At 41.5% G+C, this 26,298-nt stretch overlaps 1 protein-coding gene across 2 annotated transcripts in view; it reads left to right on the top strand.

The window, feature by feature from the left end:
- ABCG1 (ATP binding cassette subfamily G member 1) overlaps positions 1–26,298 on the top strand; it is a 52,012-nt gene that overhangs the window by 18,544 nt on the left and 7,170 nt on the right. For both annotated transcript variants that reach the window (XM_050332968.1, XM_050332969.1), the window contains exons 3-14: positions 14,336–14,453; positions 15,201–15,333; positions 16,737–16,787; positions 18,729–18,874; positions 19,543–19,666; positions 20,745–20,859; positions 21,384–21,532; positions 21,714–21,815; positions 23,207–23,375; positions 24,126–24,226; positions 24,677–24,835; positions 25,202–25,320. In XM_050332968.1, coding sequence (XP_050188925.1) covers positions 14,336–14,453; positions 15,201–15,333; positions 16,737–16,787; positions 18,729–18,874; positions 19,543–19,666; positions 20,745–20,859; positions 21,384–21,532; positions 21,714–21,815; positions 23,207–23,375; positions 24,126–24,226; positions 24,677–24,835; positions 25,202–25,320 — 1,486 coding nt within the window. The remainder of the gene's footprint in view (positions 1–14,335; positions 14,454–15,200; positions 15,334–16,736; positions 16,788–18,728; positions 18,875–19,542; positions 19,667–20,744; positions 20,860–21,383; positions 21,533–21,713; positions 21,816–23,206; positions 23,376–24,125; positions 24,227–24,676; positions 24,836–25,201; positions 25,321–26,298) is intronic.

The raw sequence follows: 26,298 nt of genomic DNA, 5'->3' as shown, positions 1-26,298 counted from the left end.
CCGCTCTATATTGATTTTAGTGGTGCCGTGTTGCTTGACAGTAGCTGGGTGTGAAGAGGGCCTGTGATTTTTAGGATCAAAACATGTGTTTTGAGGTGACTGGGATATTTTTCTATCTGTGTCTCTTCACTATTACATTTAAAGTGACAGTATTTGTGAGGAAAACCATGTAAATACCCTGGACTCTTTGTCTCCTTTTTCTCTCCTGTGTGTACTGGTGTGTTAATAGGCAGCAGAGATAAATGACTTACAGAAGTATGTTGAGTATAGGTGGTCCATTGATATTAAGTCATATAGTAAGGGAATAAAGAAACCTCAAATTTAATTTTCTGGTAATGTATCCAACCAACATTTTTTTTTTTTTAAATGTCATTGTCAGTTTAGTTGGTGGCCAGGAAAAAATGGAAATGTGTCATCCTGACTTTGGAAAAAAAATGTATTTTGGAATATGGTTTATAGAGGCATCTAATTAGAAGGATGTGAGATGACCAACAGTTTTTATGTGAGTTTCTTTTACTAATGATATAAATGAGTCTTCAGGCCATTGACATAGCTCATTTCTTTTGATGGACTTCCAATTTGTGGAGGAAGCAGCTGCTTTTACCACCAAATTTTTCCTGTCTAATTAGACCAGTTGGATCAGCGAGCTCAAGTCAGTCCATAGTTTTTACCAGTTGCCTCTTCAGTGAACAGCTGAATACCCTAATTGTAAAGAAGGACAGAAAGTGTCAAAAGAAGTTACAGTTGTTACTGGCAAATGAACCAATGCAGAGAAAAAAGTATGAGGCAAAGGGCTGATAACACAAAGGGTCTCCTGATGAGCCTATAGTGAAAGTCCCTCTGGAAATTTTCAATATCCTCTTTTGGTTGGAGAATGACAGTGCATCAGAGCAGAAACATGCTGTTTCTTCACTGTGTATTTCTTCTGACTACATTTTTCATGGAGATTTGTTGGGTCGAGGACTTTGTAGTTAGGAAGGCAGAAAATCCAGTCGAGTGGATGTGACCAGATCTTTTGAAACTGTAGGAAGCCCAAGTTGGAGTTCTTGATCTGACTCAAGGACTCAGGCTTGATTCACCCTTGCCTCAGTGAGTTCCACTAGCCTCTGGAGTGACTTGTTTCTGGTTTGCCAAGAGCACAACCAAGCAAAAAAATCTGCCACCAAACCTCAAAGCTGAATTTCCTTTCTGCCTCAGAATAAGAATAAAGTGGAAATCTAAGGTGAAAATCATGCTTTTGTGAAAGGAGTTCCTGCTTCCCAACTTACTTCACTAATAACTCTGTAGGTAATTTAGAAAAGACAGGATTTCCAAAATGCTGAATGATTCTGATGCCTTAGTTTAGCATGTCACGAATTTCTGAATAAAAGTTCATTAGGCTTTTTTTTAAAAAAAAAACCAAAACTTCAGAAAATTTTCACGTGTACATTTGAATTTTTTTGTTATGTGAAGTAAAATTTAATCAGTTTGTTGATACCTATACTGCAATCTAAGTGCATCTGAAAAAATGTGGTTTTCTGGTTTTTTTTCCATTTTGTGTGTGAAAGGTCGAGTTTTTCTCTTGAAAATTCACATCTTTACATGGGGGATATTACTGATGAAGCATTCAATTGCTTAAGATATACGGTCAGCAGGAAGACTCCAGCTTTGTTCATGCTGCTCTATAAGCTTCAACTAATCCATAACACAAAATGTAGGCCAGCTGGAGCTTTTAAAAACAGACAGAAATTTAGTAGTTTACGGCAGTCCAGTGGATATCTGCCCCAGTAAGGCTGCCAACTTTTCCAGTCCCAAACTGGGAAAAATAGCAGAAATCAGGTTGCTGAAAGTGCTCGTTCTACCTCATTTCCATTGCAGAAGCAGCAGTGCCCCGTGCAGTGGGTTTTGTGTGTACCATATTCAGCGCTGACATGCTACAGAAGATGATAATTACTTCAGTGGTGTTTAGAGGATTTTATATTTAGTTTGCTGACAACGAAAAGTGTTTTAATTCGGGCAACTTCATTAGTGTAAATATTCTAGAAGAGAGACAAAACCACAGTTGTTCTAAGTCAAATGCGGGAACTGGAGGTAATCCAGGGTTTATTTCGGCACAAGCTTCAGGTTTTCCTATAATTTTACATTCAGGCTCATAGGTTGTACCTGTTACTAGATCAGTGCTAAAATAAAGTAAATTTGATGTCCTGTGTTTCTGTTTCGTTAAAGTGTTGAGGAGAAGTGATCAGAGTCAGTATGGCTGTTTCTGAAAATAGAAGTCTCCCAGGACATGTGCTCCAGCTGTCCATGTGGCCACAGGGATGTCCCGCTGCCGAAGGAGCTTCTTCAGCCTCGGCAGTTCTCCCAAACACAGCTCCTGTCCTCACTCACCGAGCCCTTCCAGGCTGGAAGGCTGATCACTGAATTTTCTATCCCTGTCTCTGCTCCTGGGTGTGTATAGTGGGATTAAAGACTCAGTGCATGAGTTTAACATTTGCTTTTTAAAACAATTCTGGTATTTGCCTCTGAGTGTGTTTCAAAAGGTGTTCTGGGCTCCAAGCGTTCCTTGGCCTGCTTGTGGAAGAGAATGGGAATGGGAGCAGTGGGAATGTGAGGGGATGGAAGCGTAGCTTGGAATTGGCAGGGCAGAATTGGTTTGAGAGGGTGAGAAGAGGCAGGAGAAGGATGTGCAGGAGTTGCTTAGGGGGTCAGATGGCTGAGGTGCTCAGCAGGTGCCTGTTCTTCAGGGGAAGTTCCTGCACCAGACTTTCATCACTGCTGCAGTTGAATAAGACTGTTGTGAAAAAATGGTATTTGTTTGCAGTGAGATGTGATATTTTGAGTTATCAAAGCTGACTTGTGAACTGTGGTGGCTTTTTAAATTTCAGACACTGCAGCGGGTTTTTAAATTGCAGTGACCACGACTGAAAATATTTTTCAAACACCCAAGAAATGCATCTCCTCGTGTCTGTTAAGGGCTAGGGACACAAAGTGTTGTCTTGTGAGCACGTGAGTCATCCCAGGAGTCTGTTTCAGACGACTTTTGTTTCATACAGTCTGGGAAAACGTGTGGGTTTTTTCCCATGCGGTTTACAGGACACATTTCATCACATTCCAGTTTAACCTGCACTTTGGGATGTACGCAGAAGTATGAGGGAAAGCTTTTCTTGATGCACCATTTGGATTAGATATTGGCATGAGGCCCAGTTTGGAGGAAAGAGCTGCAAGATAACTTCAGCTGCTTCTGCTGTAACTCTAGAAAGCCCCAGGGCTTCTTCTCTAGCCCTTACACAGGTGGGTGGGAGGAGAGAGCCAAAGTTTTACTTCTGCTTTTTTTTCCCCTTGCTTTGTGCACACGTGGATGGGGAGAAGCTGGAAGGAGGAAGGGAAAGAGCAACAGTAAAGGACGACTTTGAACATCAGCACAGGAGACTCCAGAGTAGTGTTCTCTGAGGGAGGAAGGCTTCCTGTCCCCCTTGCTGCAGAGTGACCCAGCTGGATCTGCACTTGGAAATTAAGGCAGATGGGGCAGTTCACTTCACAACAGCTGCTGGGCTATTTTGGAATATCTCCTACTTGAAGATTTTTTTTTTTTTTTCCCCCCCCAAGGGAAGGGATGCTGGGAAAGATTCTGGCTTTATTTGTTTGTAAGACTGTGAATAATACTATTTGTACTTGGAGGTATGAAGGTACTTATGAGAAATTGCTTTCTGCCTGGCTGTCACACGTAAACAGCTTTCATCTCAAAATGTGTGTATCAGGCTCGTGACTCCAGTTTGTCATCAGAGGGAATGTGTCAGCCTTTCATTTCAAATTGTGTTGGCTTTTCTTTTGTCAGGAAAGACCTTTCTTGCGCGCTTAAGTAACAGAAACAAAGGCAATTAGAAAAAAGGCAGCGAAAAGCAATTATCAAACAAGGATTAGGCTATGGATACTGCTTTGAAAAGACATTTCCACTAGATTCAGAAGAAAGATGGAGCTGTGCGTCATTCATACTTTTTTATTTCCCCCCTTTCATATTTCCTAAGGGTTGAAGATAAATTAGGGTAGCTATTTTCTGTGCAGGCGAAGCACAAGCAATGCCCCAGATCTCCAAATGCTTCAACATGTAAATACTGCTTCTGAAGCCATCAGGTCTTGCTGCAAGTAGAGATTTATTTGCATTCATGTTTGAAGGTTACTCTCGTTCATTGACCTATTTAATTGTCATTCTCTCTCCCCGGTTGCAGGCATATGGCTTCATGTGCATGTGTAGGGAGAGAGGAGCAGCTTTAACTCTCTCAGGCAGAAACATTCAACAGAAAAAACGACAAGAACTGAATCTTGTTGTGGATGTATCTGATAACAACAACAACAACAACAATAACAATAATAATAAATAGGACCTGTACATATGCATCCTGTAAACCTCAGCAGAAGGCTGTAAACTGTGCTCTAGGACCGGATAAAGGGATACAGAAAGGGTGAATGTGAGGAGAGGCTCAAAGCAGCTGTCCTAGTGGAACTATTATCAGCCAATATGAGATATTTCTGTAACAAGAAGGGTGTCTGGTAGTTACCTGGCCTCTTACTGGGTCAGGTTGCATACGCAGGTTACTTAAGTGCCTCAGCTCTGATTGGTTATAGCTGTAAAGAACATAGAATTAAAGGGCACTGGCACAAACCTATCCACCTCACATCGTGGTGGGGAGGTCCAATCAGTAGTTTCAGGACCAGGAATTTTGCCCACAGTGCTGCTGACACCTGTTCTGCTCCTCTGTTCCCTTGGAGGGACATGTTTCAAGAAAGTCTGTAAATTCTGTGCCCACCTGCAAGCCCTTCAGTCTCCTGGCACTTGGAGGTCTGGGTTCTCTGTACAGAAACCCCATCTCTTTTGTAGAGAAACATTGCCTGGCCAGCAGTGCAATCCAGCCAGACAAGGGGAGTGGGGTTTTATAGTCCAGTAAACCTTCTAAAAACTAAAAATTAGGAGGTGGCAGAGCTTGCAGCCCAACAGAGTGTCATATCTAATTAGTTATTCTGAAGAAAATAAGTATTCAGATACTAAAATAATGTGATGAGCAGCCTGGATAATAGAGAAAGAGCATGGTGCACAAAACACTCCAGAGTTCCAAAGGAGTGAAAGCTTTACTTAGTCAGGGCTATTTTTTTGTTTGACTGCACAATGTGAACTGTCAGATCCAGTGTCTTGCATAAGTTTAATATCTAGTCCAGGGATCTGAGAGAACAATTAAAGGGACTTTTCAGATTCTTTATAATCTGCAGTTGGGTTTAAGATTCTCCCTCTGCTAGAACTCAGTTTCTTGTCTGGATTGCCATCCTCTCATCATTCTCCAGGGATTTTATGTCATAAATTTTGGCTTGGGTGCTCACAATCTCCCTTTAGGTTCCACTTTACTGTGTGGCCACAGAAGGAAAGCTGACACGTTTAACACAAAGGAAAGTGCACTGACAGAAGTCAAATCTTAAGGCACCCACACAAACAGAATTCAAAATCTGCTTTAAAATTAGTTCTTATACATTTAGGTTTCCGTTGACATCTATCTTCCAAAGCATATTTGGATTTTTCAGTCTTTAAAATGTTTTGCTTAACTTTGAACCCAATACAGTGCTGTGTGCTTGAGCTAGTAGATTACTTGGAGAAAAAAAATCTGCAGTTTTGAACTGTCCCCAGTTATCAGAGTGCAAAGCAAGTGCTAACCACTAAAGACAGAGTGAAAACACAGTGTCTGATAGGTTGGTACACCCTAGGAAGCATCTAAATATGTCAAGTGTCAATCCAACTTGGAGACTTGAACTGTGCAATTGGTGTGTTTAATTGTGCTGCAATTCTGCAAGCAAAGAGAGGCCACCATCCAACTGACATTTAAAACCACAGAAAATGTCTTGATATTCATTTTATTTGTGACTGATACTAAAATCAGCTGTAATTTCCTTGGCAATGGATGGAACTTCTCACAACATCTAGAGGCTTGGTGTCTCATGTAAGCTAATTGTCCTAAACTTCCCACTATAATTAAGAGAAAGAGGCCCTTCCAGAGGGTTATTTATCCCTTCCCAGAACAGGAATGCAAAATAGGCAGAATTAATTACCTGTGAGGTGTGCTGGTTTCTACCTATTGACATTTTGTGGGTCCTAAAAACTGAATTTAGGTTAAGCATCAGACATTTAGATGTGTAAAATTAGGTAGATTGAATGCCACAAGGCTCGCTGTGAGCATGGGCTAAGCTCTGCATCTGAGTTACGACTAATCCGTCCCATGATCACTAAGTGGGAAATCGGCTGTGGATCAAGAGCAATATGTTTAAGAAGGCCTGGCTGTGGGCTATATTAAGAAATGCAGTTTAGTCCACTACAAAGAAAGAGCTTTGCTGCCCACAGGGGAATTTCTTTTCTTTTTTTTTTTTTTCTTTACTTTTTTTTTTTTTTTTTTTTTAAAGCATGAAAGACTTATTATTTTAGGTTGAGAGGAATGAATTCCTCATTTCTGAGTTGGAAAGGACTTTGAGGCAGAGGAATTTGATTCGGTTACTTCAAGCACTCACTTAGCTTTTCTGCCCTCTCTGTCCCGATGTTTTGGTGCCTGGCAAGCTGTTTTAGAGGCATTTACATAACGAAGGTCGTTTCTCTGGAGCAAGGTACAAGAACACATTACAATTGTAAATTCCCTTAATTGTCCTAAAGCAGGGCTCAGAGCTTAGACAATGGAAAATCCTATTGTTCTATGTCCCTGAGAGACGTGTGAACAGAACTGAAATATATGGATGGGTTGATTCTAAAGCTAGAATGGAAAAATGATTCATAAAAAGGTCTTTTCACTTGTGATGCACAATGGATGGTGGAAGTCTGTGAACGGAAGACATGTGAGTTTATTGTATAGGTTTTATTTGGTAGACAGTTACCTTAAACATCTTTATTCCTTCTAGTGTGACTTTGCCCCCCAAGGCTTTACAGGGGTAATATACAGTTATATTCAGGCCAATATACAATTAAGAAGGTTCTTGTTATTAAAGCAATATATTTTTTTCACTCTGTTTTTCAGGAAAGCTGTTTCTGTCCCCCACATCTTCTGGAAGTTAAAAGATGCCTTTTTTTCTTCCCAAATATCAGTACCTGTATTTCACTTTAACTTAAGCTTGTTTGAACTCAGTGGGAAGCTTGGGAAAGAAATGTCCATTTAAATAATCCCCATCAAGAGGGTTTCTAAAATTCAAATTATTTAAATAATCATCTACTGATACAGATTATGCCTCTCAATTGAGAATTTACAAACTAAAACATTAACAAACCCTGTTGATACCACTGGGAGAGAGAAAAGCATTCTGTGCTCCAGTAGTGAGTGGGGAACGTGGTGTCCTGGCTGGTTAATAGCAGAATTAGAAATACATGGCAAACATGTTCCTGACTATATGCCAGGCTAGGGAAACACCCTGCCTTTGTAGTAGCAGTGATTTAGGTGAAAAGCCCCATGTTACTTCATCTGATCATTGGGAAGTGATTCAACTTTTGTTTTATGCTAAAACAAAGCGAAAAAGCAGTCCAGTTTGGAATGAAATGGTTTGAATGGCCCAGCATGAATTGTAATGAGTAAAGGGATAATTTAATTTAAGTCCTGTTTGCGTTTCAGAATGGAAAAGAAAGGACAGCTCGGGAGAGTGATTCCTGGGAGGCACAAACTGCTGGAAGGGCCCCAGCTGCTGAAAGGACTGTCCCACCACCCCTGTTCCACCCAGGACTTGCCCTGGCAGACAGGGACAGTCCTGCAGCCAGAGCAGTTGGAAACAAACCCGCTTTGCTCTTAATTTCCCAGGGAGAATTTCCAGGTAGATGGGCTTGGTTGTCTCCCACTTGTTGTGTAGGTGCTCTTGAAAGCCAGCTCAGGGAAGGTGCCCTGGGGGGAGAGGGCAGAAGGGCACTGCCCTCTTCAGTAACAACACCATCTTCTAGTGCTGTAAACTGCTTCCAAAACTGCACATTCCAGATGTCCCAACCAGGCCACTGCTTTGCAATGGCTTGCTGGTCACTCCACACATCCCCTGGGATGTTTTCTGTCCCTGCCCTCCAGTGTTCTGTGGTGCCAGCCTGCTGCTCTGCTGCATGTGCAGACCTTGCTTCTGGGGTTTGGGGAGGTACCCACGGAGTGCAGGGGGGAACAGGGGGAGTGAAGCACGAGGAGAACAAGGAAGACCCCATGGGATGGCAACGTGGGGTTATTTTCTCCAGGGGCCCCACAGAAATCTCTCTCCTGCCACTGCTTGCTTACCCCTGTCCCACAGGGTTAAAACCCTGCTAGATTGGTGTAGTGTCTGCTGGTAAAACACATGGATGTTTTGCTATGAGAGTGGCTTCTCAGGAGTGAGAAAAGGGCTGAGATGCAGAAAGTGAATTATAGATTGAGAAGGAGCAGGCAAGAGAATTTTTTGTTGGCATATTTACACCTCAGCGTATGGAAAACAATGATGTAAAAATGATAAAAATGTTTCCTAGCTAATGTTTTATTACATCTCCAAATGTTTCTAGTGCAAATCTGGCCCTGAGCTGTTATCTCTGTGTGTGTGTTTCTCCTCTTGTGCAGAGTTTCTGCCAGTATTCCCTAGCTGTTCAGTTTTCTGATGTAAATCTAAAGAGTCTACAAATTAAATGTCTACCACACAACATGAGGATGTTTTCCACGTCTGGATGAACTTCTGCAAGGCCTTTCTCTAATCCATAAGTTACCAAATTGCCCTTTAATATCATATTTGGCTGAGTTAGCCTATTTTTCCCTCACCTTGTGCAGCTGTAGACCAAGTACCTAATCCAGGGAATGGCCTTTAGCCATCAGGGTGTGACTGAGGTGGATCTCAGGGGCAGCAGCAAAGTCAGTGACTTTTCTAGGAGCATTTTTGCATAATAGGAGGACTCCCTGCTCCTACCTCAAGGGGAAAGATGTAGGTGTGACTTCTCAGTTCCACTTTCCCTTATTCAGGTTTTGCAGTGGAGAATTCCTTGGACTTTGTGCAGTTGTTTGTTTTGTGTTTGGGTTTTTGTTTGTTTGTTTTTTTAATTGAAACAAGAGGAAATGAGATGAGGTTAAGCCTAAAAATGAGATGAGAGGTTAAGGCTAAAAATTTTAGAATAGGGAAATACAATGGAGTTTCTTTAATGGAACAGGGTCAAAATAGAGTGTCAAGAAATTGCTGCACTTTTTTGTAATGATTTAAGAAACAAATTTGTGTATTGAAACTTAATCTGCTGTTTAAAAAGTATGTTGCTTGTTGATGGTATTGAATTAAGGCAGGTTAGTAATATATTAATTGCCAGAGGTGTCTTCTGTATTTCCTGCTGGGCATTTCACATCCTGTGTAAAAAAACCACCACAAAATGACAAGGAAATATAGTCCTTTTATAATTTTTTTTAAATAAAGAAATGCTGCATTTTTACCTGGCAGGGAGTGTGGAAAGAGCAGGTTATGATGTCTCTGGTTTTGATTTTTAAGTGCCAAATGCTGATTTCTTTGTGGCTCAGTTTTCAGTTGTTTACAGTTTTGCCGAACTTGCACCTTTTGAGTTGAAATTTCTTGTGTTACCTTTTGCTACTGTAAATTTCCTGAGAAACCTTTGAGGTGTTTCAGGCCAGTGGTACTTGCAGGGCAACAGCAGTGATTTCCTGCCTTCAGAAGAGCTTGAGATGAAACAGAAGCAGTTCAAATATACCAGGAAGGGCAAATACTGCTCTAATTGCAGAGGGCAGGGAAAGCCTGGTGTGCTCACCCTGGATCCAAGACGGGTCCCTTGGTGCCTACTGATGGATGCAGAATTAGGCTACAGTGCCTAGAAACTTCTAGGAGTCTGTGTGACATTTCTCTGGGTAACAAATGCTGGCAATGAAATGCAAATGAATGAAACGTTTCAGTCAAAAACCCAGAGACAGTGTTTACCTGAGGAAATTCACTGTCAGGTAGGAGTGAGTTTTGGTTATATTTTTGTTGGTGCTGATTCAGACACATTCTGAAGCATATGCTCCCACCCTGAGGATGAGGAGGGGGTGGCTTGCTTGATTCTTCCCAGATCAATCATGGTTTCTGTGAGAATGGTAAAACCGGATCTCCCCATAAATCTTTGTAAAATCCATGTGGTAGCAGATAAAACCATCGACACCTTTCTCACTTGCTGAGTCCATCAGCAAAAGTTTTGTAGACTTGAGCAATGGGAGCATCTTCATGAGGGACACGGGGTCACCCTCTGCCCATTGAAGATGGGGCTGCTGTCGGGCAGGGAGGGAAACCCACCCCCTGACCGGGGGTCTGGTCAAGCCAGTCAGATGTTTCTGGCTGAGAATCTGATCTAACATCACAGTGCCTCATGTTTGCTTTCATGGGAAATCCTAATATGAGAGAAAACCCACATATTTTGAACTTCAGAGTTCAGAAGCAAAACTTTGAACTCTGGAATGCGACGTGTGGTGAAATTGAGACCGAAAAAAATTTTCCATCACTTGAATTTTCTGTTTAGGGTTTGATTTCTTACTTTTGTATTTGATTTTTTGTGGGTTGGACTGAGAAAGCTGCAGAGTGCTTGCTCTGATTGGTGATGGCGTGTTAATGTCCTGTTGGCAAATCTGAATTTTAAGCAGCTCTTGAAAACTTGTATTTAGATTCCCAACGGGCATCAGCACCTAAATATATTTTTAATGGTGATGTCACAGTAACTTCAGGAAGGGACATTGGTAAACTGAAAGATCCAAGATATTTTCCACTGAAAATTAAAATCGTTTTAAGAGAAATAAGTGAAAGTTGTGATGTTAAACTTGCTCTTGATGTAAGTCCAGTCCAGAGCTGCTGTGGTGCTGGAACTGAGTGGCCTGTAAGGTGCTTCCACCTTGGGATGAGTTGGCTTTGAGGTTCACCCTTTCACTAAACTCTGTGTCACTTAAACTCCTTCCTGCATGGATCATGAACTAAGGAAAACGAGGTGGTCTGGAATCAAAGGTAGTCAGAAATTCCTAATATATGGCAGATGGACATGAAACAGCCCCTGTACTGTAAGAATGCAATCCCCTTCAAATGCATAATCTGTTTCTCGTGAAAGACATGTGGCCTAATATAGCAGTTTTAGGTCAACTGATTCTGTTAAAGATTAGCCTCGATATTCTGAAAGAGAAGACTGTGGTTACTTAGGGACTTTAATTCCTTATAAAGGATTATACTGGGCACCACACTACTGCCACAGTGTCAAATCTTTCTGTGGGTTTGCTAAATTAACCTTTTGTAATAGAAAAGCTTTTTATGCACTTCCAGTCAGAGGAAGAGACGGGTTTGAGTTTGTAGCAACTTAAAATGCCAGTGATTGGGACCCTAATCTAAAATTCATAGGGGTTTTTTTCTATTTCTTCTTAAAGCATGTTTCTCTACGGTGTTGCAAATGACTGGCAGAGAATTTTAGGAAGAATTTCTTCACAGAAAAAGTTGTCAGGCATTGGAATGGGCTACCCAAGGGGGTGGTGGAATCACCATCCATAGAGGTGTTGAAGGAACAACTGGATGTGGCACTTAGTGCCCTGGTCTGGTTGATCAGTCAAAGTTTGGACTTGATGATCCTAGAGATCTTTTTCAACCCAATTCTGTGATTCTGTGACGTGTCCTGTGACCTCCATCAGAGGGGCAGAAACAAGAGCAGGTCATGAGGGGGAAGATACTGCAATTAAAGGTAAACTGATCATCATGGGTGAGATTATATTGGGATACATGAGTTTAATATATGCAATATTAAATCTCACACTCATATGTAGTGAGAAGCAAGGTTTCAGTTTTAGGTAATGGTATATACATTATTACACATTTTCAGACAATGAGTGTGTTGTCCAGGTGGCACCTTCCTCGTTTATGGCAGTGCATGTTTTTGTCCTCCCTCATAAGTTTGTGCAATATTTGCTGTCCTGATCTTGAAACTCACGGTGAGCTGACTGTTACGGAACTCTGACAAGAACCCTTTCTCCTGGAAATCTGGGTCAGGACAAGCCCATACAATAGAAATTGTTGTAGTGAAGTTGGCATGTGGTGTTCTGTCATGTTAAACAGCTTTTTAGGGCAGGCAGGGAACAGAGACAGACACCTAACCCATGCACTGCATGAGGCACCTGGTGAAAGAAATCCTGTGTCAGTGGAAGCTCAAGACACGGCCCCTGGGCCAGCTTGTGACCAGTGTGAGAAACTTTCCCAGCTGCACATAACCTGTGTGCATGATGGGTGGGTGCATAATGCAAATGATTGGAGGTAAAGTTTAATGTTTGATTCCCTCACAGCTTTAATAGGCTTGGGAGGGAGCTGGTTCTCTGTGATGAGAGGGATAGAACGAAAGACTTTGTCTCTCTGCATCCTAATTAGTAAATATTGTCGTGCCTGAAAGGTCTGATCTCTCCTTGCACTTGTCCTTCAGATGCTGATTTGGATGGTGACATCGGTGTGAAGGACAAGCTTGTTGACCCTGTCAGGGTGCCATGAATTTCTCTCTTTTAAATAGCTGTTCATTTTGATAGACTGTCCTTGCTTTTGTTCTTAGGACTTGTGCCACGAACAGGCAACATGAGTACACTGCTATTTTCATACCCCTGCTACCTCGTGGCTTCCTAACAAGTTGTTTCTTTTAGGTCCAGGGCAAGATTTATAGTGAAAAATTACTGGCCTGTTTAAAAAAGAGGCACTCAAGAAAATGGTTATTTTGAGGCAACTGGTCAGTCATATATCCTAAGACATTTGCCATGAAAACAGTAGGATCAGATATTCCTAGAGAGCTTCTGTGGCTCCTGTTTCCCCCCTGGGCTGGGGAATGCTCAAGGCTGTGGATTTGGGAGACCCCATGGCAGCAGGACAGTGCTTTTAGTGCAAAGTTTGCTCTCTGTGGCATGGAAGGAGTATGAGCTGAGGCTAGAGAACAGAGGAAAATTTAAAGAGAATGCTAAGTGGAGATGAAAGGAAAACAAATCATGGAGTTAGGAAGAAAGATAAACCAGAAGATGATAATCCACCCTACTTTTTTTCTAGGAGCTTGCAGACAATGTGATTTTTCTTTTTTTTTTTTTTTTTTTTTGCAGCAGCATTTCAATGTTCCAGCTACAACCTGTGCTAGAGATAATCAAAGGACTGGGATAGTTTACATGTGAAATATAAATTCCGCCTGCATATGCACCAGCATGGCAAAATGTATTGTCAAATCCTAGCACTGCATGTAAATGGATTTTCCACCCTTCTGTTTTGGTTTTAATTTAACTACAGAAGCATTGTCAACGTTTGAGGTTGTTTTTGGACACCTTATTTAACATTTTGTTTATTATTAAAAGTTTTCACTAAAAGCACTTGCAATTAAAATAAAATAAGCAAGCAAAAAAAATGAAAGGGGAAGAGTTTCTGAAAAATTTAAATGCTGATCAGGGCTCCCTCCACCCTCCCCACACAGTTCTTATGCCTTAATGTGGGAATCATGCAGGGCAGGGTGGATGCAATTAGTCCAAATCTGGAATTCTCACTGGAGTCCAGTTTGCTTACACCTAGAGCAACAGGGAGTTTAGGCTTTCAATAAAGGTTTATTGAACAGGTAATTCACTCAGGAATAAGTTGAAGGAGGTGTTATTCTAGAACATCTTTGCCTGAGGATGCAATTAGCATGGCATGACGTTCTGGAGTGGATTAATCTAAATGAGAAAAAACCTGCATGTTCTGAATCCAGAGTAAATATTTCGCTAGGAGTTGTTGTTACAGAGTCACTGTGGTCAGTCTCCCTGTCTAGACAAGCTTTTGGAGTTCTTATGACAAGAGAGTCCCTGTGGTAAGGTGCTGAAACAGCTTTGTGTGTCTCCTGTTGCTGCATTTCTTGTCATACCTCTTTTAGTGGGGAATGAACAAAGGCAAAGGTCTTGGCTATCACTTTCTCCAAGAAATTGTTGTTTTGGCGAAGAATTTCGGCACTGAGGCTGCAGTGGTTGGAGGGCAGGCTGCTCCAAGGGTGTGGAGTTATGTTAGCTTTGGAATATTAAGATATTTTCACAGCATTCTAGAAAAATACTGTAAGGAGACACTTAGAAAATGGCAGCAAGGGGAAAATTAGTACTGTCTGAAAGTCCTCCTGGAGTGAACCAAGAGCCTGTGATCCTGTAATCACACCATGCTACTTGTGTTGCAGGAGGAGGCTGCTGCTCCCACTCATAATTTGGCTTTTGATAGATATTTTTGACAGTTCTTGCAGTGTGCTGATCTCAGGCATCAACCTCTCAGCAGGTGCCTGCTAATGCCTGTTTGTCACCAGCGTTCGGTGGAAATGAACTTTCTTTGCTCCCCAGATGTGATTGCTAAGGGTTCAGTGAACTTTTCTTTCTTCTTCCAGGTTTTAAGACCCTCTTGAAAGGAATTTCAGGGAAGTTCAGCAGTGGAGAGCTTGTTGCAATTATGGGTCCTTCAGGAGCTGGGAAGTCAACGCTTATGAACATTCTGGCAGGATACAGGTGGGTAACATTGAAAATCCCAGGTTCAGATAAGCAGAAGAAATCTTACCCCAGTGTTTGTAGAAAAAAGGTAGTTCACAGATTTTGAATTAGATTCTTATTGCTTGTATTTTTCTGTTTGTCCCTTTCTGTTCACTTGGGATTTATCTCTTAACAAGTGAGATCCAAAAAAAAGAAGCAATTTAAAATCCAAAACACACACACACACACACACAAAAAAAATCAAAATCTCCTTTTTGGCTGTGTAACAAATCTGACTCAGTGTCTTATGTTTGTGGTGGTTTTCAAATCCCATTTTATAAACACTTGAAGAAATTACTCTTTTTAGTCACCACTTCATAGTGTTGATGTCTTCTTGACCAAACTGAAATGACTATGATTCGACCTCCTGAATCCCTTCCTGTATGGCCAAATGCAAAGTGTCTCTGTGTTGTTGTCATTTGGGGCATAAAGAGCAGCATAGAGAAACCTAAAAACCTCCTATTTTTCAGTGTTTTGGTATTTTTTTAGACACTCATATAAGACAACACACATTTTGTACTAACCTTGAGTAAAATTTTCAGCTAAAAATTGCAAGAAAGCAAGAGCAAGAAAGAGAGCACAATCATGAAATAAGATGATTTCTAGCCACTGCATTGGTTTTATTCCACAGTGGTGATAATTATGTAAGACTTCCACCCACTGAGGCCTCTGGCAGCACAAGGGAAGGCAGGATTCACCTCTGGTTGTTTTCTTGGTTGGTTTCAGAGAGACGGGAATGAAGGGAGAAATTCTCATCAACGGGCAGCCCCGTGACCTGCGCTCTTTCCGCAAAGTCTCCTGCTACATCATGCAGGATGACATGCTCCTTCCTCACCTGACCGTCCAGGAAGCTATGATGGTGAGCTTTGTTTCATGTTCTAATTTATCTGAGCAGGAGAAAATGGGGAAAAAAAAAAAAAATCATGTTCTCACTCCTGGCAACGCCACAGCCCGTCATCTATGTTTGATCCTACTCGGTGAAAGTGCTGGGACTTTCGTGTTGCCTTGAATTTCATTTCAGGCTTATTCTTCTAAGGGTTGTGTGAGCTTTTTTAGCTTTGTAATTTTCAATTTGTGACCAGCAGTGTGATTTAGAAGGAGATCTAAGGCTCTTCTCACACGTCCTAGAGAATGGAACCTGAAATTCTTCACAAATGGATCTTTGTAGGGAGAATCTGTTCTTACTTGATGAGTAATCTTGTCTCTCCCTTTCTCCCAATCTTCCATGTTCTGACTGCTAATTGTTATTTTACTCCAGCATGGTCTCTCTGCGCTTTCTACTGTTTTGTACCTTTTCTTTAATAAAGGCATTGTATAAAATCTCTTTCATTTCTTCATGGGAAAACAACAGGAAGAGAATAATTCCAAGATGTACAGGCAACATAAATGCTTCTTACTGTTTTTTCATGGCATCAAAAAGTTTGCAAATTGCCAGCCTGACCAGTTAGTCTTGAAGTGCCTGTTGATTAGCCTGAGAAATTAGCCAGTTTTTCTCAGAGGTTGTTACCAAAACAAGACTAAGGATGCCCACACTGTATGCTGGCACCAATTCATAAATTTTAAGGCCAGGAAAAAAAATAAAAATCACTGCAGTTCTTTTTGTGGCTGATTTTTCTGCGAAGGTTCTTTCCTGTGACAGAGTTTTTCTTCTCTTTTGTTTATTTGAGCATTGTAGTCAGAATCCCACAGGACAACTTTCGTAGAATTGGGCCCAGATTATACTTGCTGTCTAAATTATTCAATCAAGGCTCTGACAGAAATAATTACCTAACAGTTTAATTGCCTTTAATAAAGGTTAATCATGATGTTTTGTGGAGCTGCCTCTCAGGACAGCAGATGACATCTTTCACAGGATTATTTATTTCTGTTCTCACTTGTTTGCATCCTGGAGAACGGCAGAGTTCAGTTATCCTTGTGATATGGATGAAGCGCAAATAAACAGGGTTTTTTCCAGTGTTGCCTGGGAATTTACTGGCTGTGCAAAAAACACGACTCTTCCATCTTCCTCTCAAGCTCTTTGACTTTCAGAGTGGCCTTTCTTTCTGATACGTTTTTTGTCAGGTGCTCCAGTGATTGCTTAAGTCAAATTACACACAGTTACTGCACAGGCATATGTTGAACATTATAGTTCAACTTCAGATTTGCTGACTGAAGAAGTTGTTTAAATTAGGCATTGGGATGTTGTGCCTGAGACATTTGCTGTAACTGGTGGCTGTGCTTCAGACCAGTTCAAAATCCAATTGCCTTGGTTTTGCATTCCAGGTATCTGCTCATCTGAAACTTCAAGAGAAAGATGAAGGGAGGAGAGAAATGGTATGTACACTGTCCATCAAACTTAGAATTTTGGGGGATGCCAGAGCCATGAAGTGAGCTCTGTAAAGCAGACATTTTTATCTGACATAGAATTGCAGTGGATTTGTAATGACAGAATAAATCACAGCCTCAAAGTTGACAGGTGTCATTGGGAGGGAATGTTAACTGCAGCCTCCATGAGGGGGACAGGAGTCCTGGTGTGGTTTTTGCCCATGGACACCTATATAACCCAGCTGGACCTGCACTAGGAAGTGTGCTCCTCTCAGCCATCCGTGGGGAGAAGTGCACGCTTTTCCTGAAATGTGAAAACTGTGTCAGCTTCCTAGGTAGAGCAGCTATTTTTGTGGCTGTCCTTTGTCTGTATTTATTCCCAAATTGGAGCAATTGACATTTCTCCAGACTCAGAGAATCCTTGAAAATCAGAAAGAGCTCCAGAGAGGGGAAACTTAACAGGAATCAGCATGTGTTTGGTAGCTCAAGATTGATTGGATTCTCTCAAATACTTTTTTTTTAAAAATAAGCTAGACACAGATTTTTTAATTGGGAAAAATTGTTCAGAAACAACTGCTGATTTTACTTGTACTTTGAAAGTCTCAAACCATTTACACTTTAGTAACTTAATTCACTTGTTTACACTGTCACTGTAATTGCAAAGAACTCAGTGAGTAAAACAACTATGCTGTATGTGTTTATTCAACACATGTTAGAAGGACATTTTCTGGTTAGTGTTACTGGCCTGAGCTGGACTAGATAATTCATTTTATTGTTGTAAATTTTAGTGTAAATGTTTGTCATAGATAAACATTATGAATTTTACGCACTTGTGCTAGCAGGATTACTTGTTTAAAACAGAGACAAGGGAAAAATCCTCCAGTGAACCATAGTTTATGTTTCTAGTTGGCCTAGCTTGTGCTGCCCGTGTCCTGTGGCCTCTTTCCTAGAGATAAAGGGAATGAAGTAGTTGGGATCTCCTCTCTGAGAACAAGAGTTAGTGGGTTGTGTTCTTTTTTCACTCCCTCTCACTGAGAGAGGTAACTCCTGGAAATCAAAATCCAGACAAGCAAAGGGCAAGGCCCTGGCTGGTCTAACCAATTTTTACCATGTCAGCCACCCTTTCTTGGTAAACTCCCCCCCTCCAAGCCATTATTACTTTCAAAAATGGTGGATTCCTTTTCCTATACTTAAGTGAAATGTTAGATGCCTGGTCTTGCTTTCTACCTTTGAAGTGGTTCGCTTTTTTAATTGCATGAGCAGTGTAGCTTGGATTCACTTGCTTTTACTGATGCCAAAGAGCTACTTTCCTTATATAGGGCTACCAGGCCAGATCCACAGGCAGAAAACTGTAGTCAGAAACAGAAAAATTCATAATGTCTGGAATTGTTCTCCTTTTGCTCCCTGGGACAAGCTGTGCCCTTCCTGGGGCTGTGCCTTGAGGAAATCCCGAACATCTGAGAGCATCCGTGACAACTGAATTCACTCTGGGGAGCATGAAAACACTTAAAATCAAGGGCTGCACTGTAAAGAGTAGACTGTGAAGAAAAGAACAGATGAGATAAAGCAGGTCATTGCTCTATAGAAACCACTGACTTTTGTTATGCAGTCCCCCTGTAGATACAGCCCAGAAGTTCTGTTGAAAGAAACTTCTTGGTCTCTCTGTGTAATAACCCCTCACATGCTGCACAGCTCTTTTGATGTCAGTGCCATATCCATATATATATATATATATATACAGCAGTAGAAGAACTGATTTCCACTCCATTTTCACAGGCAAGGCTTCTCTACTGAGTAGTGAGGTCATGTAGGAGAAACAGGTAGAATTTGGGTCAAAACAGTAAAGGATAGATTTGTTAAGCCCCACTGAATCTAATAAATGCCACATTAGGTGGAAAAAGGCATTTTTTGTGTGTGTGCTAACAGCTTGGAACGTTTTGTTCCCTGTAGGTAAAGGAAATACTGACAGCCCTCGGTTTGCTGACCTGTGCCAACACGAGGACTGGGAGCCTTTCTGGAGGCCAGAGGAAGCGCCTTGCCATTGCTTTGGAGCTGGTGAACAACCCCCCCGTCATGTTTTTCGATGAACCAACCAGGTACTTCAAGGCCAGAAATTAAAGATAGGCAAATACTGGTTTATACAGCAGAACAGCCCTACAGAAAAGCTGTTCACCTCCAAGTCCTTGGAAAAGGCTCGTTTTGTGTTGCCTGTAAGCACTGAATAAGGCCACAAGAAATAATTTGATTTAGGTACTTAGTGCCTTGGGTCACTGCTGTAACTGCCAGACCACGGGACTATAAATAATATTTAAAGGAGACATGAGATGAAGGAAGAAGGGAGAGAGGAAATTGTTTTCCGATTGTGGCACGAGTTTTCTTTTTCAAGCAAAGGTAGCTTGAATATAAACATTTTAAAATGTGACTCTTAGTAATGAATGTGATCAGTCCTGGAGGAGGCTGGGAGAGCTATAAATATGCATCTATTCATTAAAGTTGGGAGAATTTAAATCTGCAGTCTTAAAATGTAAGAAGTCCCTTAAGGCAGCTTTGAGAATACTCTGTTTTTCATTCTCAGGCATGCTTCCAACTTAATTAAAAGACTGATGGAGAAATACAAGCATAAGGTTGGCATATGATAAAATTAAACTGCCACAGAGAAAATTTGTAAAAGGATAATAAAGAGAGGCCAAGCAGCAAATCCACGTGCTGGTTTTGAGCGGTGCCTGTGGACCTGTGGGTAACAAACTTCTTTCTTTTCATTCAGTGGCTTGGACAGTGCATCATGTTTTCAGGTGGTCTCTCTGATGAAGGCTTTAGCCCAGGGTGGCAGGTCCATCATCTGCACCATTCACCAGCCCAGTGCAAAACTGTTCGAGCTGTTTGATCAGGTATTGTTCTCAAACTTCCTCTCTATGCATGGTTTAGGTAAATTATATTTTCAAGGCTACACTCTTTTAGTGAAAATGGGAATAATTTTGGTCTATGGCTACAAATCAAATGAAGAAATTAAATAAGAGCAAAACATACTTTTTGGTTATGTTTTTTCCTTCTTCTCTGCCTGTTTCCATTATTTGCATAATATTTTGAGAGTATCTGGCTGTTATGTTTGTGAAATCATGATTATTGTGCTTGTGATTACCATGCCTTCACTCACCACTGCTCCTGTGCACAGGGCTGTCAGTAAAGTAAATTAGAGTAATATAAAACCAGGAAAGGTTTAATGTCAGTGCCTGCAATGCTGCTGGTAGATATTCTCATCCTTGAAACACGGGTGTAGATTCAGAAGAGTTTATTCACATGAAATGATAATAATTGAAATTAAGTCAGTTTGGAGAACTTTTCTCCAACCTAACAATGGGATGTGGACTGTGTGTGTTTAGACTAGATATAAATTTACTTTAGTCTCGTTAGGAGATTTAGATTAGATCCCTGAGAGGTGAGAGAAAACTTACTACACCACAGGTGAAGAAGCTCTTGCAGATTGCCAGTCTGCCAGGGAGGTTTATTTAAAGTCAACAGTGTAACTAAAAGTAAGAATAATCAAGCTGTTTCACACTGCTGTGCTATCCCACCTCTCTTTCCATTCCTGCATTCACCAGCCTCATCTCCCAGCCCAAAATATCCATAATTAAATGGAAATTAAATATCTTGGCTCTACAGTTTCTTGCCTATTTTCAGCCTATGTCTGAAGCTGGAATTAGTGTGTTTCTGTATTAATGTGCTTTAAGTCCTGGAGGGAATGTTTGCAGAACTCAAACTTTAAGCATTTAATTTTTCCACTCGTTATAAGTTCATACAAAAATTAATTTCAAGTGGTGAAAAATCTTCCCAAGGTGTTCTTCCCACATGGACAAGAAGACATGATTAGGTTCATGGATTGGTGTCATACAGGTAGCAGGTTCAAATATTTTGATACTATTTCACATTTTTCTTTCTTCCTTTTCTTTTCTTTGCCTTGTTTTCCAGCTCTATGTTTTAAGTCAAGGTCAATGCATTTACCGTGGGAAGGTAACAAACCTAGTCCCTTACTTGAGAGATTTGGGTTTGAATTGCCCAACCTACCACAATCCAGCAGATTTTGGTAAGGACAATTTGCATAGTTCATTTTATTTAGTTTGTGTCAGATCAGTACCTTCAGGGTAATGGGGACCATGGTGTGTGGTACACTTTTCTGTGTATATTCTTATGTGCATGTGTACATATAGGTACCAAAATTAAAAATAAAGTTATTCAGATTTTTTTTTCCTAAGTAATTTGGATGCCATCTAGTGGTGCAGTTTAGTGAATATTTCTCTCTGGTGGAAGTCCAGGTTCAGGAGATGAAAGATAAAGCATATTCTTTAGTGTTTCATAGTAATTAGTGGCTTTCCAAAGCGGTTCCAGTATTCTGTTGTTCTTAATCTTTAACAATCCCATTGTGGTATTGTAGAGTTAATAACACTGAGAGTTTTATTCGGTGTTGTTTCTTAATTCCAAAGAAGCAGTAAGGACCACAAAAATAGACCTTTGTCATTTTTTTTATTGCCATCCTCTAAAATGGGTCATGTCATTTAACTCCCAGGATAAATTAGTGTAAATTAGTAACTTAAGCTCTGTTTCTTGCAGTTATGGAGGTGGCATCTGGTGAATACGGGGACCAGAACAGCCGCCTGGTCAGGGCCGTGCGGGAGAGGATTTGTGACACCGACTACAAGAGGGATGTGGGTGGTGAGAACGAGCTGAACCCCTTCCTCTGGCACCGGCCTTCTGAAGAGGTATTTGGTGCCTCACAACTACTGGGCATGGCTTGAGGCTGGAGGGGAAGGGAGGGAATTTAAATCCTTGGCCAGCGGAGGTTTCTGGGCACATTCAGCTGGTGCGAGTGGGGTTTTGTGAATGAAAGCTAAGCAAGGTATGGCAAAGGAAAGAAGTTTATCCTGTGATGTGTTCCTGCAGGATTCCTCCTCCACAGAAGGCTGCCACAGCTTCTCTGCCAGCTGCCTAACCCAGTTCTGCATCCTCTTCAAAAGAACTTTCCTCACCATCATGAGGGATTCGGTAAGACTGCCTTTATAATAATGTTTGTAGCCAAGAGTTCTATTCAGTTGGGTGTGAAATACTGTAATACTCCTCAAAGGTCATGTCCAGCAGCCCATCCATGAAGATTATCACAGAATTTCAAAGGAAAGAGACTGATCTTCCACCCTTGCTGTTAACTGTACCATCTCCATTGTGAACAACAGCTTTCTTCACAGGACTCAGAAGCACCTGGCCTAAAAACCTAAAGCTTAAATCCCCTTTGTGCTGGCAGGTTCCTTACACAGTTATTAATCCTACTGAAAAGTGAATGAGAAGTTGTTCTAGTGTGTCAAAGAATTAGGTTTTCCAGAAAATTCAGGATGACAGAAATAATAACTTCAGTGTGATGTAAAGTTAATACTTGAAGTCTATTCTTGGAAACAGACAATTGGTAGATAAAAATTTTGCTTCTCTGAAAAGGGAACATTTCTGGTTTTGTACATTTAATATCAAGATGAAGTAAGTGTCATAATGAAATTCTTCATTCCCAAGAAAAAACCAAAACCAAAGCCAAACATATCTTCCACCTCTTTTCCTAAAAATAAACAACCTCCATCAAAATCCCAAGCCCTGCAGTGTTCATATCTATTCATTAAATATTTTGGGTGCCTAGTTGTTTTGCCAGCACGTTCCTTTGCCATAACTTGTTCTTTCTCACTGCTTTACATTTACATTTGCAATTTACTTTGCATTTGTCAACAAGGATTCATTAAGTTAATGAATTAAGATCATGGGATACTGTAACTTATTTTCTGATGCATAGATTGAAGAACACTGTTGTTTTTAAGATTTTTTTTTTCTGCTCAACTCTAAAGGCTTGCAGTTCCAGATTTTATTTCTTTTTTTTTTTCTCCAAGCCTCTTATAGGAATACTGTATTGCAGAGAAGGCACAGAAAGCTAATGCATGCCTGGCGACGTTAGTTTGGTCTATACAAGCCTGAAAAACCTTTTCTGCTTCTCTTCTGCCCTGGGAAATTTATATTTTAGTCAAAGAGAAGGTCTCCTTCTCCCGATGAATGAGAGCCAATGACAGTGTCAGAGTAAGATTTCAGATTGCAGCATTTTCAGTTTCTGCCTGTATTTATTGGAATAAATATTCATGTGTCTGATGGAAACTGGGAAGCTTGTGGTTCTTCTTGGCTGAAGCCCAGTTTACCAGCAGGAAATGAACATTTCTCATGGCAGGGGTGTTGGAACCAGGTGATCTTTAAGGTCCCTTCCAACCCAAACCATTCTACGATTTCATTGCAATTTCTTCTGGACATGAGTGTTCCTTTTCTGCAGTCTGTGCATCTGATTTCAGCCACGTTGCCGTTGTTTTTGAGCCCAGAGTTTCTGATCAGAAATACCCCTCTTTCCTTACTCGTAGGTCCTGACACACCTGCGTATCACCTCACACATTGGCATCGGGCTGCTCATCGGGTTGCTCTACCTGGGCATTGGCAACGAAGCTAAAAAAGTCCTCAGCAACTCCGGCTTCCTCTTTTTTTCCATGCTGTTTCTCATGTTTGCTGCACTCATGCCAACTGTCCTCACCTGTGAGTACCAGGAGTTCTGTTACATCAGCGGGAAAGGAGGTGCAGAAAGGTGGGAGGGTGTTGGGATGTATCTGTTTTGTGTAAGAGAACATTTGACTTGTGCTTCTACTTCTAAGACGGGTGAGGGGATAAATCTTGCACCCACAGAGGCACTCCTGCAAGCTGAGATAAGCTTGGCCAGTGGCACTTCTCTCTCCCTGCTTTTGTTGGTGTTTCTCAGCCCAGACAGTCCTGGGCTGGAATTTCCCAAGTGCATTTCAGCCAGTGAGATGAGCTTGTGGTTGGTCTTGGGGAGGATGTAGTAATTCCTTTAGGAATTCTGAGTCATGACTTCTACATAAAATCAGTTTATTCATGTGTTGTCAGAAGCAAACTCTTGCAGTGTGGGCTGCTTGGGAGCATAGGACTTCCTTTGGGAGTGCTGTTACTTTGGATTCCCTGTTGGACCAAAAAGGAATAACCAAACTCTTTAAGTTTTGACACCGCTTTTAGTTGAAAAATCCTCTTTGAGGGAGGTTCAGAACAACTGAGTAGGCTGGTCTGTAGTCTAAAGAGTGAGCAACTCTCAAGGCTGAGCTCTTACGTTCCATTACAAACCACTGAAATGTTGCTGCTCTGTCAGAGACCTGAGAGTTCCAGTCCCTCCACGGGACTGCAGCAGTGCAGGATCAGACATGGATAAACCGTGTTTGTTTTGTGCAGCAATACTGCACACTGACAATCCAACTTAATAATTTGTGTCCTCTACAGTTCCCCTTGAGATGGGAGTGTTTCTCAGAGAGCACCTGAACTACTGGTACAGCCTGAAGGCCTATTACCTCGCCAAAACCATGGCTGATGTTCCTTTTCAGGTATGTGCTCTAGTCTTCAATGCAACAAGAACCATTTAAGCTCATGACAAGCCCACTTGCCAGGAAGATTAGTGCTAGTGTTGAATAGTGGACAAACTAACTGTCCATACGTGTCTGCTGAAGCTTCAGGGCCAAATCAGAAGCATCCTGAAGAGTGCAGGACTTCACAAAAGCTGAGACCTGCCCCAATACTCTTTTCATAAATAGATGACCATCTCTGATTTTTTTTGCAGAAGGGGAATTGAGAAGGGCTGTAAGTGAGTGGAATCTATTTTCTAATGCCCAAGTAAGATAGATATCACAGTCTGTGGCAGGCTCTCTTCAGCCATGTCATGTAAAGGAAAGACTGAGAGCTGTGGGTTAATTAGAACTCCCCATGTTTTTGCCTCACTCAGAGTAAGAGCGAATGTTTGGCTTTAATGGGCTAACTCCGGGTGTATCTCCCTGCAGATCATGTTTCCTGTGGCTTACTGCAGCATTGTGTACTGGATGACTTCACAGCCATCTGATGCCCTCAGATTCGTCCTCTTCGCAGCCTTGGGAACCATGACATCCCTGGTGGCTCAGTCCCTGGGCCTTCTCATAGGTGCAGCCTCTACATCCCTCCAGGTACTGATGGTGTTTTGTGGTCTCACAGGAACCCTGCTGTCTCCCAACACCGCTTGCTGCGACTGCTGCTGTGTCCCCAAGATACTTGTTGAGAGGTGACAGGCAAAAAGTTGTCTTGGTCTGATAGAGCTCCTACAACCAGTAGGAGTGTTTAGGAAGAGGAGAGGGACCCCTTTTCCTCCACTAACAGCACCTCCTCCTCATGACAAATTTCATAAGAAAAAAGAAATCAGTAATTTTCTTGTGCTCAGAACTGTGATAATTTTGGGGAGTAGCATTACTCGCAAGACTAATAAAAAAGCAAGTTAATTTTTATTTTTTTCGCTTCCTTTCTGATGAAAAACTGTCTACTTGTTGTCTTCACAGGTGGCAACATTTGTGGGGCCAGTTACTGCCATCCCAGTTCTTCTCTTCTCTGGGTTTTTTGTCAGCTTTGACACCATCCCAGCATACCTCCAGTGGATGTCCTACATTTCCTATGTCAGGTACTGCTAGGGAGGCCTTCAACCTCACATCTGGAAATGCTTCTGTTTGCTCTTTGTTTGCTTGCCTTTGCTTGGTTGGTTGGTTGGTTATTTTGGGTGCCAGAGAGACTGTTCACAGCATGTTCTTTTAAAAGTATAAACATATGTATGATGTGAAACACATCATGTCACTGCATTTTATGTTCTGTGTGTTGTAAAATAAAAAGGAATGGGTTATTGGCCACAAGTCCATGTCAGACCCTTTGAAGTCAGTGGGATTCTTCCTGGATTTTGCAGTAGTGGATTTCTGAAATAATAGGGACAGTATCCCTAACTGAGAAATTGGTGCCAGCCCCTCATGTTGACAGAAAATGTTGTATAAATCACTGTTTTATCCTAGACAGACTATGGTTTTGAGTTTTCCAGTAGCACTGCCACAACAGACAGGGATTTGTGTCACCTGTAATTTAAACTTGTGGTTTAAAATCCATAGGCCCTTTATATCCCATCTATGCCTGTCACTCTCACTGCTTGACACAGCTAACCTAAGATGGGACAATTCCCACCAGGAAACCTCTGGAGCTTAGCACAGGTAGTTTAGATTAGACATCAAAATGTTTACAGCTGTAATTAGGAGGGGTGGATTTTCCCATCCCTCTTTTCCTCACTCTACCCAAACTGCACTATTACTGGGAAAACCCAAGCAAAAACACCCTCCCATTTGGCAAGTGAGGTCTTTTACACAGAGACATTTCAAAGATAATGATTCTGCACCCCCTCAATTAACACCGAGAATTCGGGGTGAGGCCTCAGGCCCATGTGGGGGCTCCTGAAGCTGGAGGGAGATACCACGTGCATGGGATCCGTGATGGATTGTCTGCTTGGAAAAATCAAATGCTGAGTGCCACCCAGTGCCAGGGGAGACGTGGGAGAGTTGTTAGTGAAACCATCAGTGCACGGAGGGAAATGGAAGAAACGTTCCCGATTGATGCTGGTTTT

The sequence above is a fragment of the Myiozetetes cayanensis genome, unplaced genomic scaffold, assembly GCF_022539395.1.
Source record: "Myiozetetes cayanensis isolate MyiCay16 unplaced genomic scaffold, myiCay2020 scf5-8, whole genome shotgun sequence".
NCBI lineage: Eukaryota > Metazoa > Chordata > Aves > Passeriformes > Tyrannidae > Myiozetetes > Myiozetetes cayanensis.
This window is presented reverse-complemented; position numbering and strand designations above follow the sequence as displayed.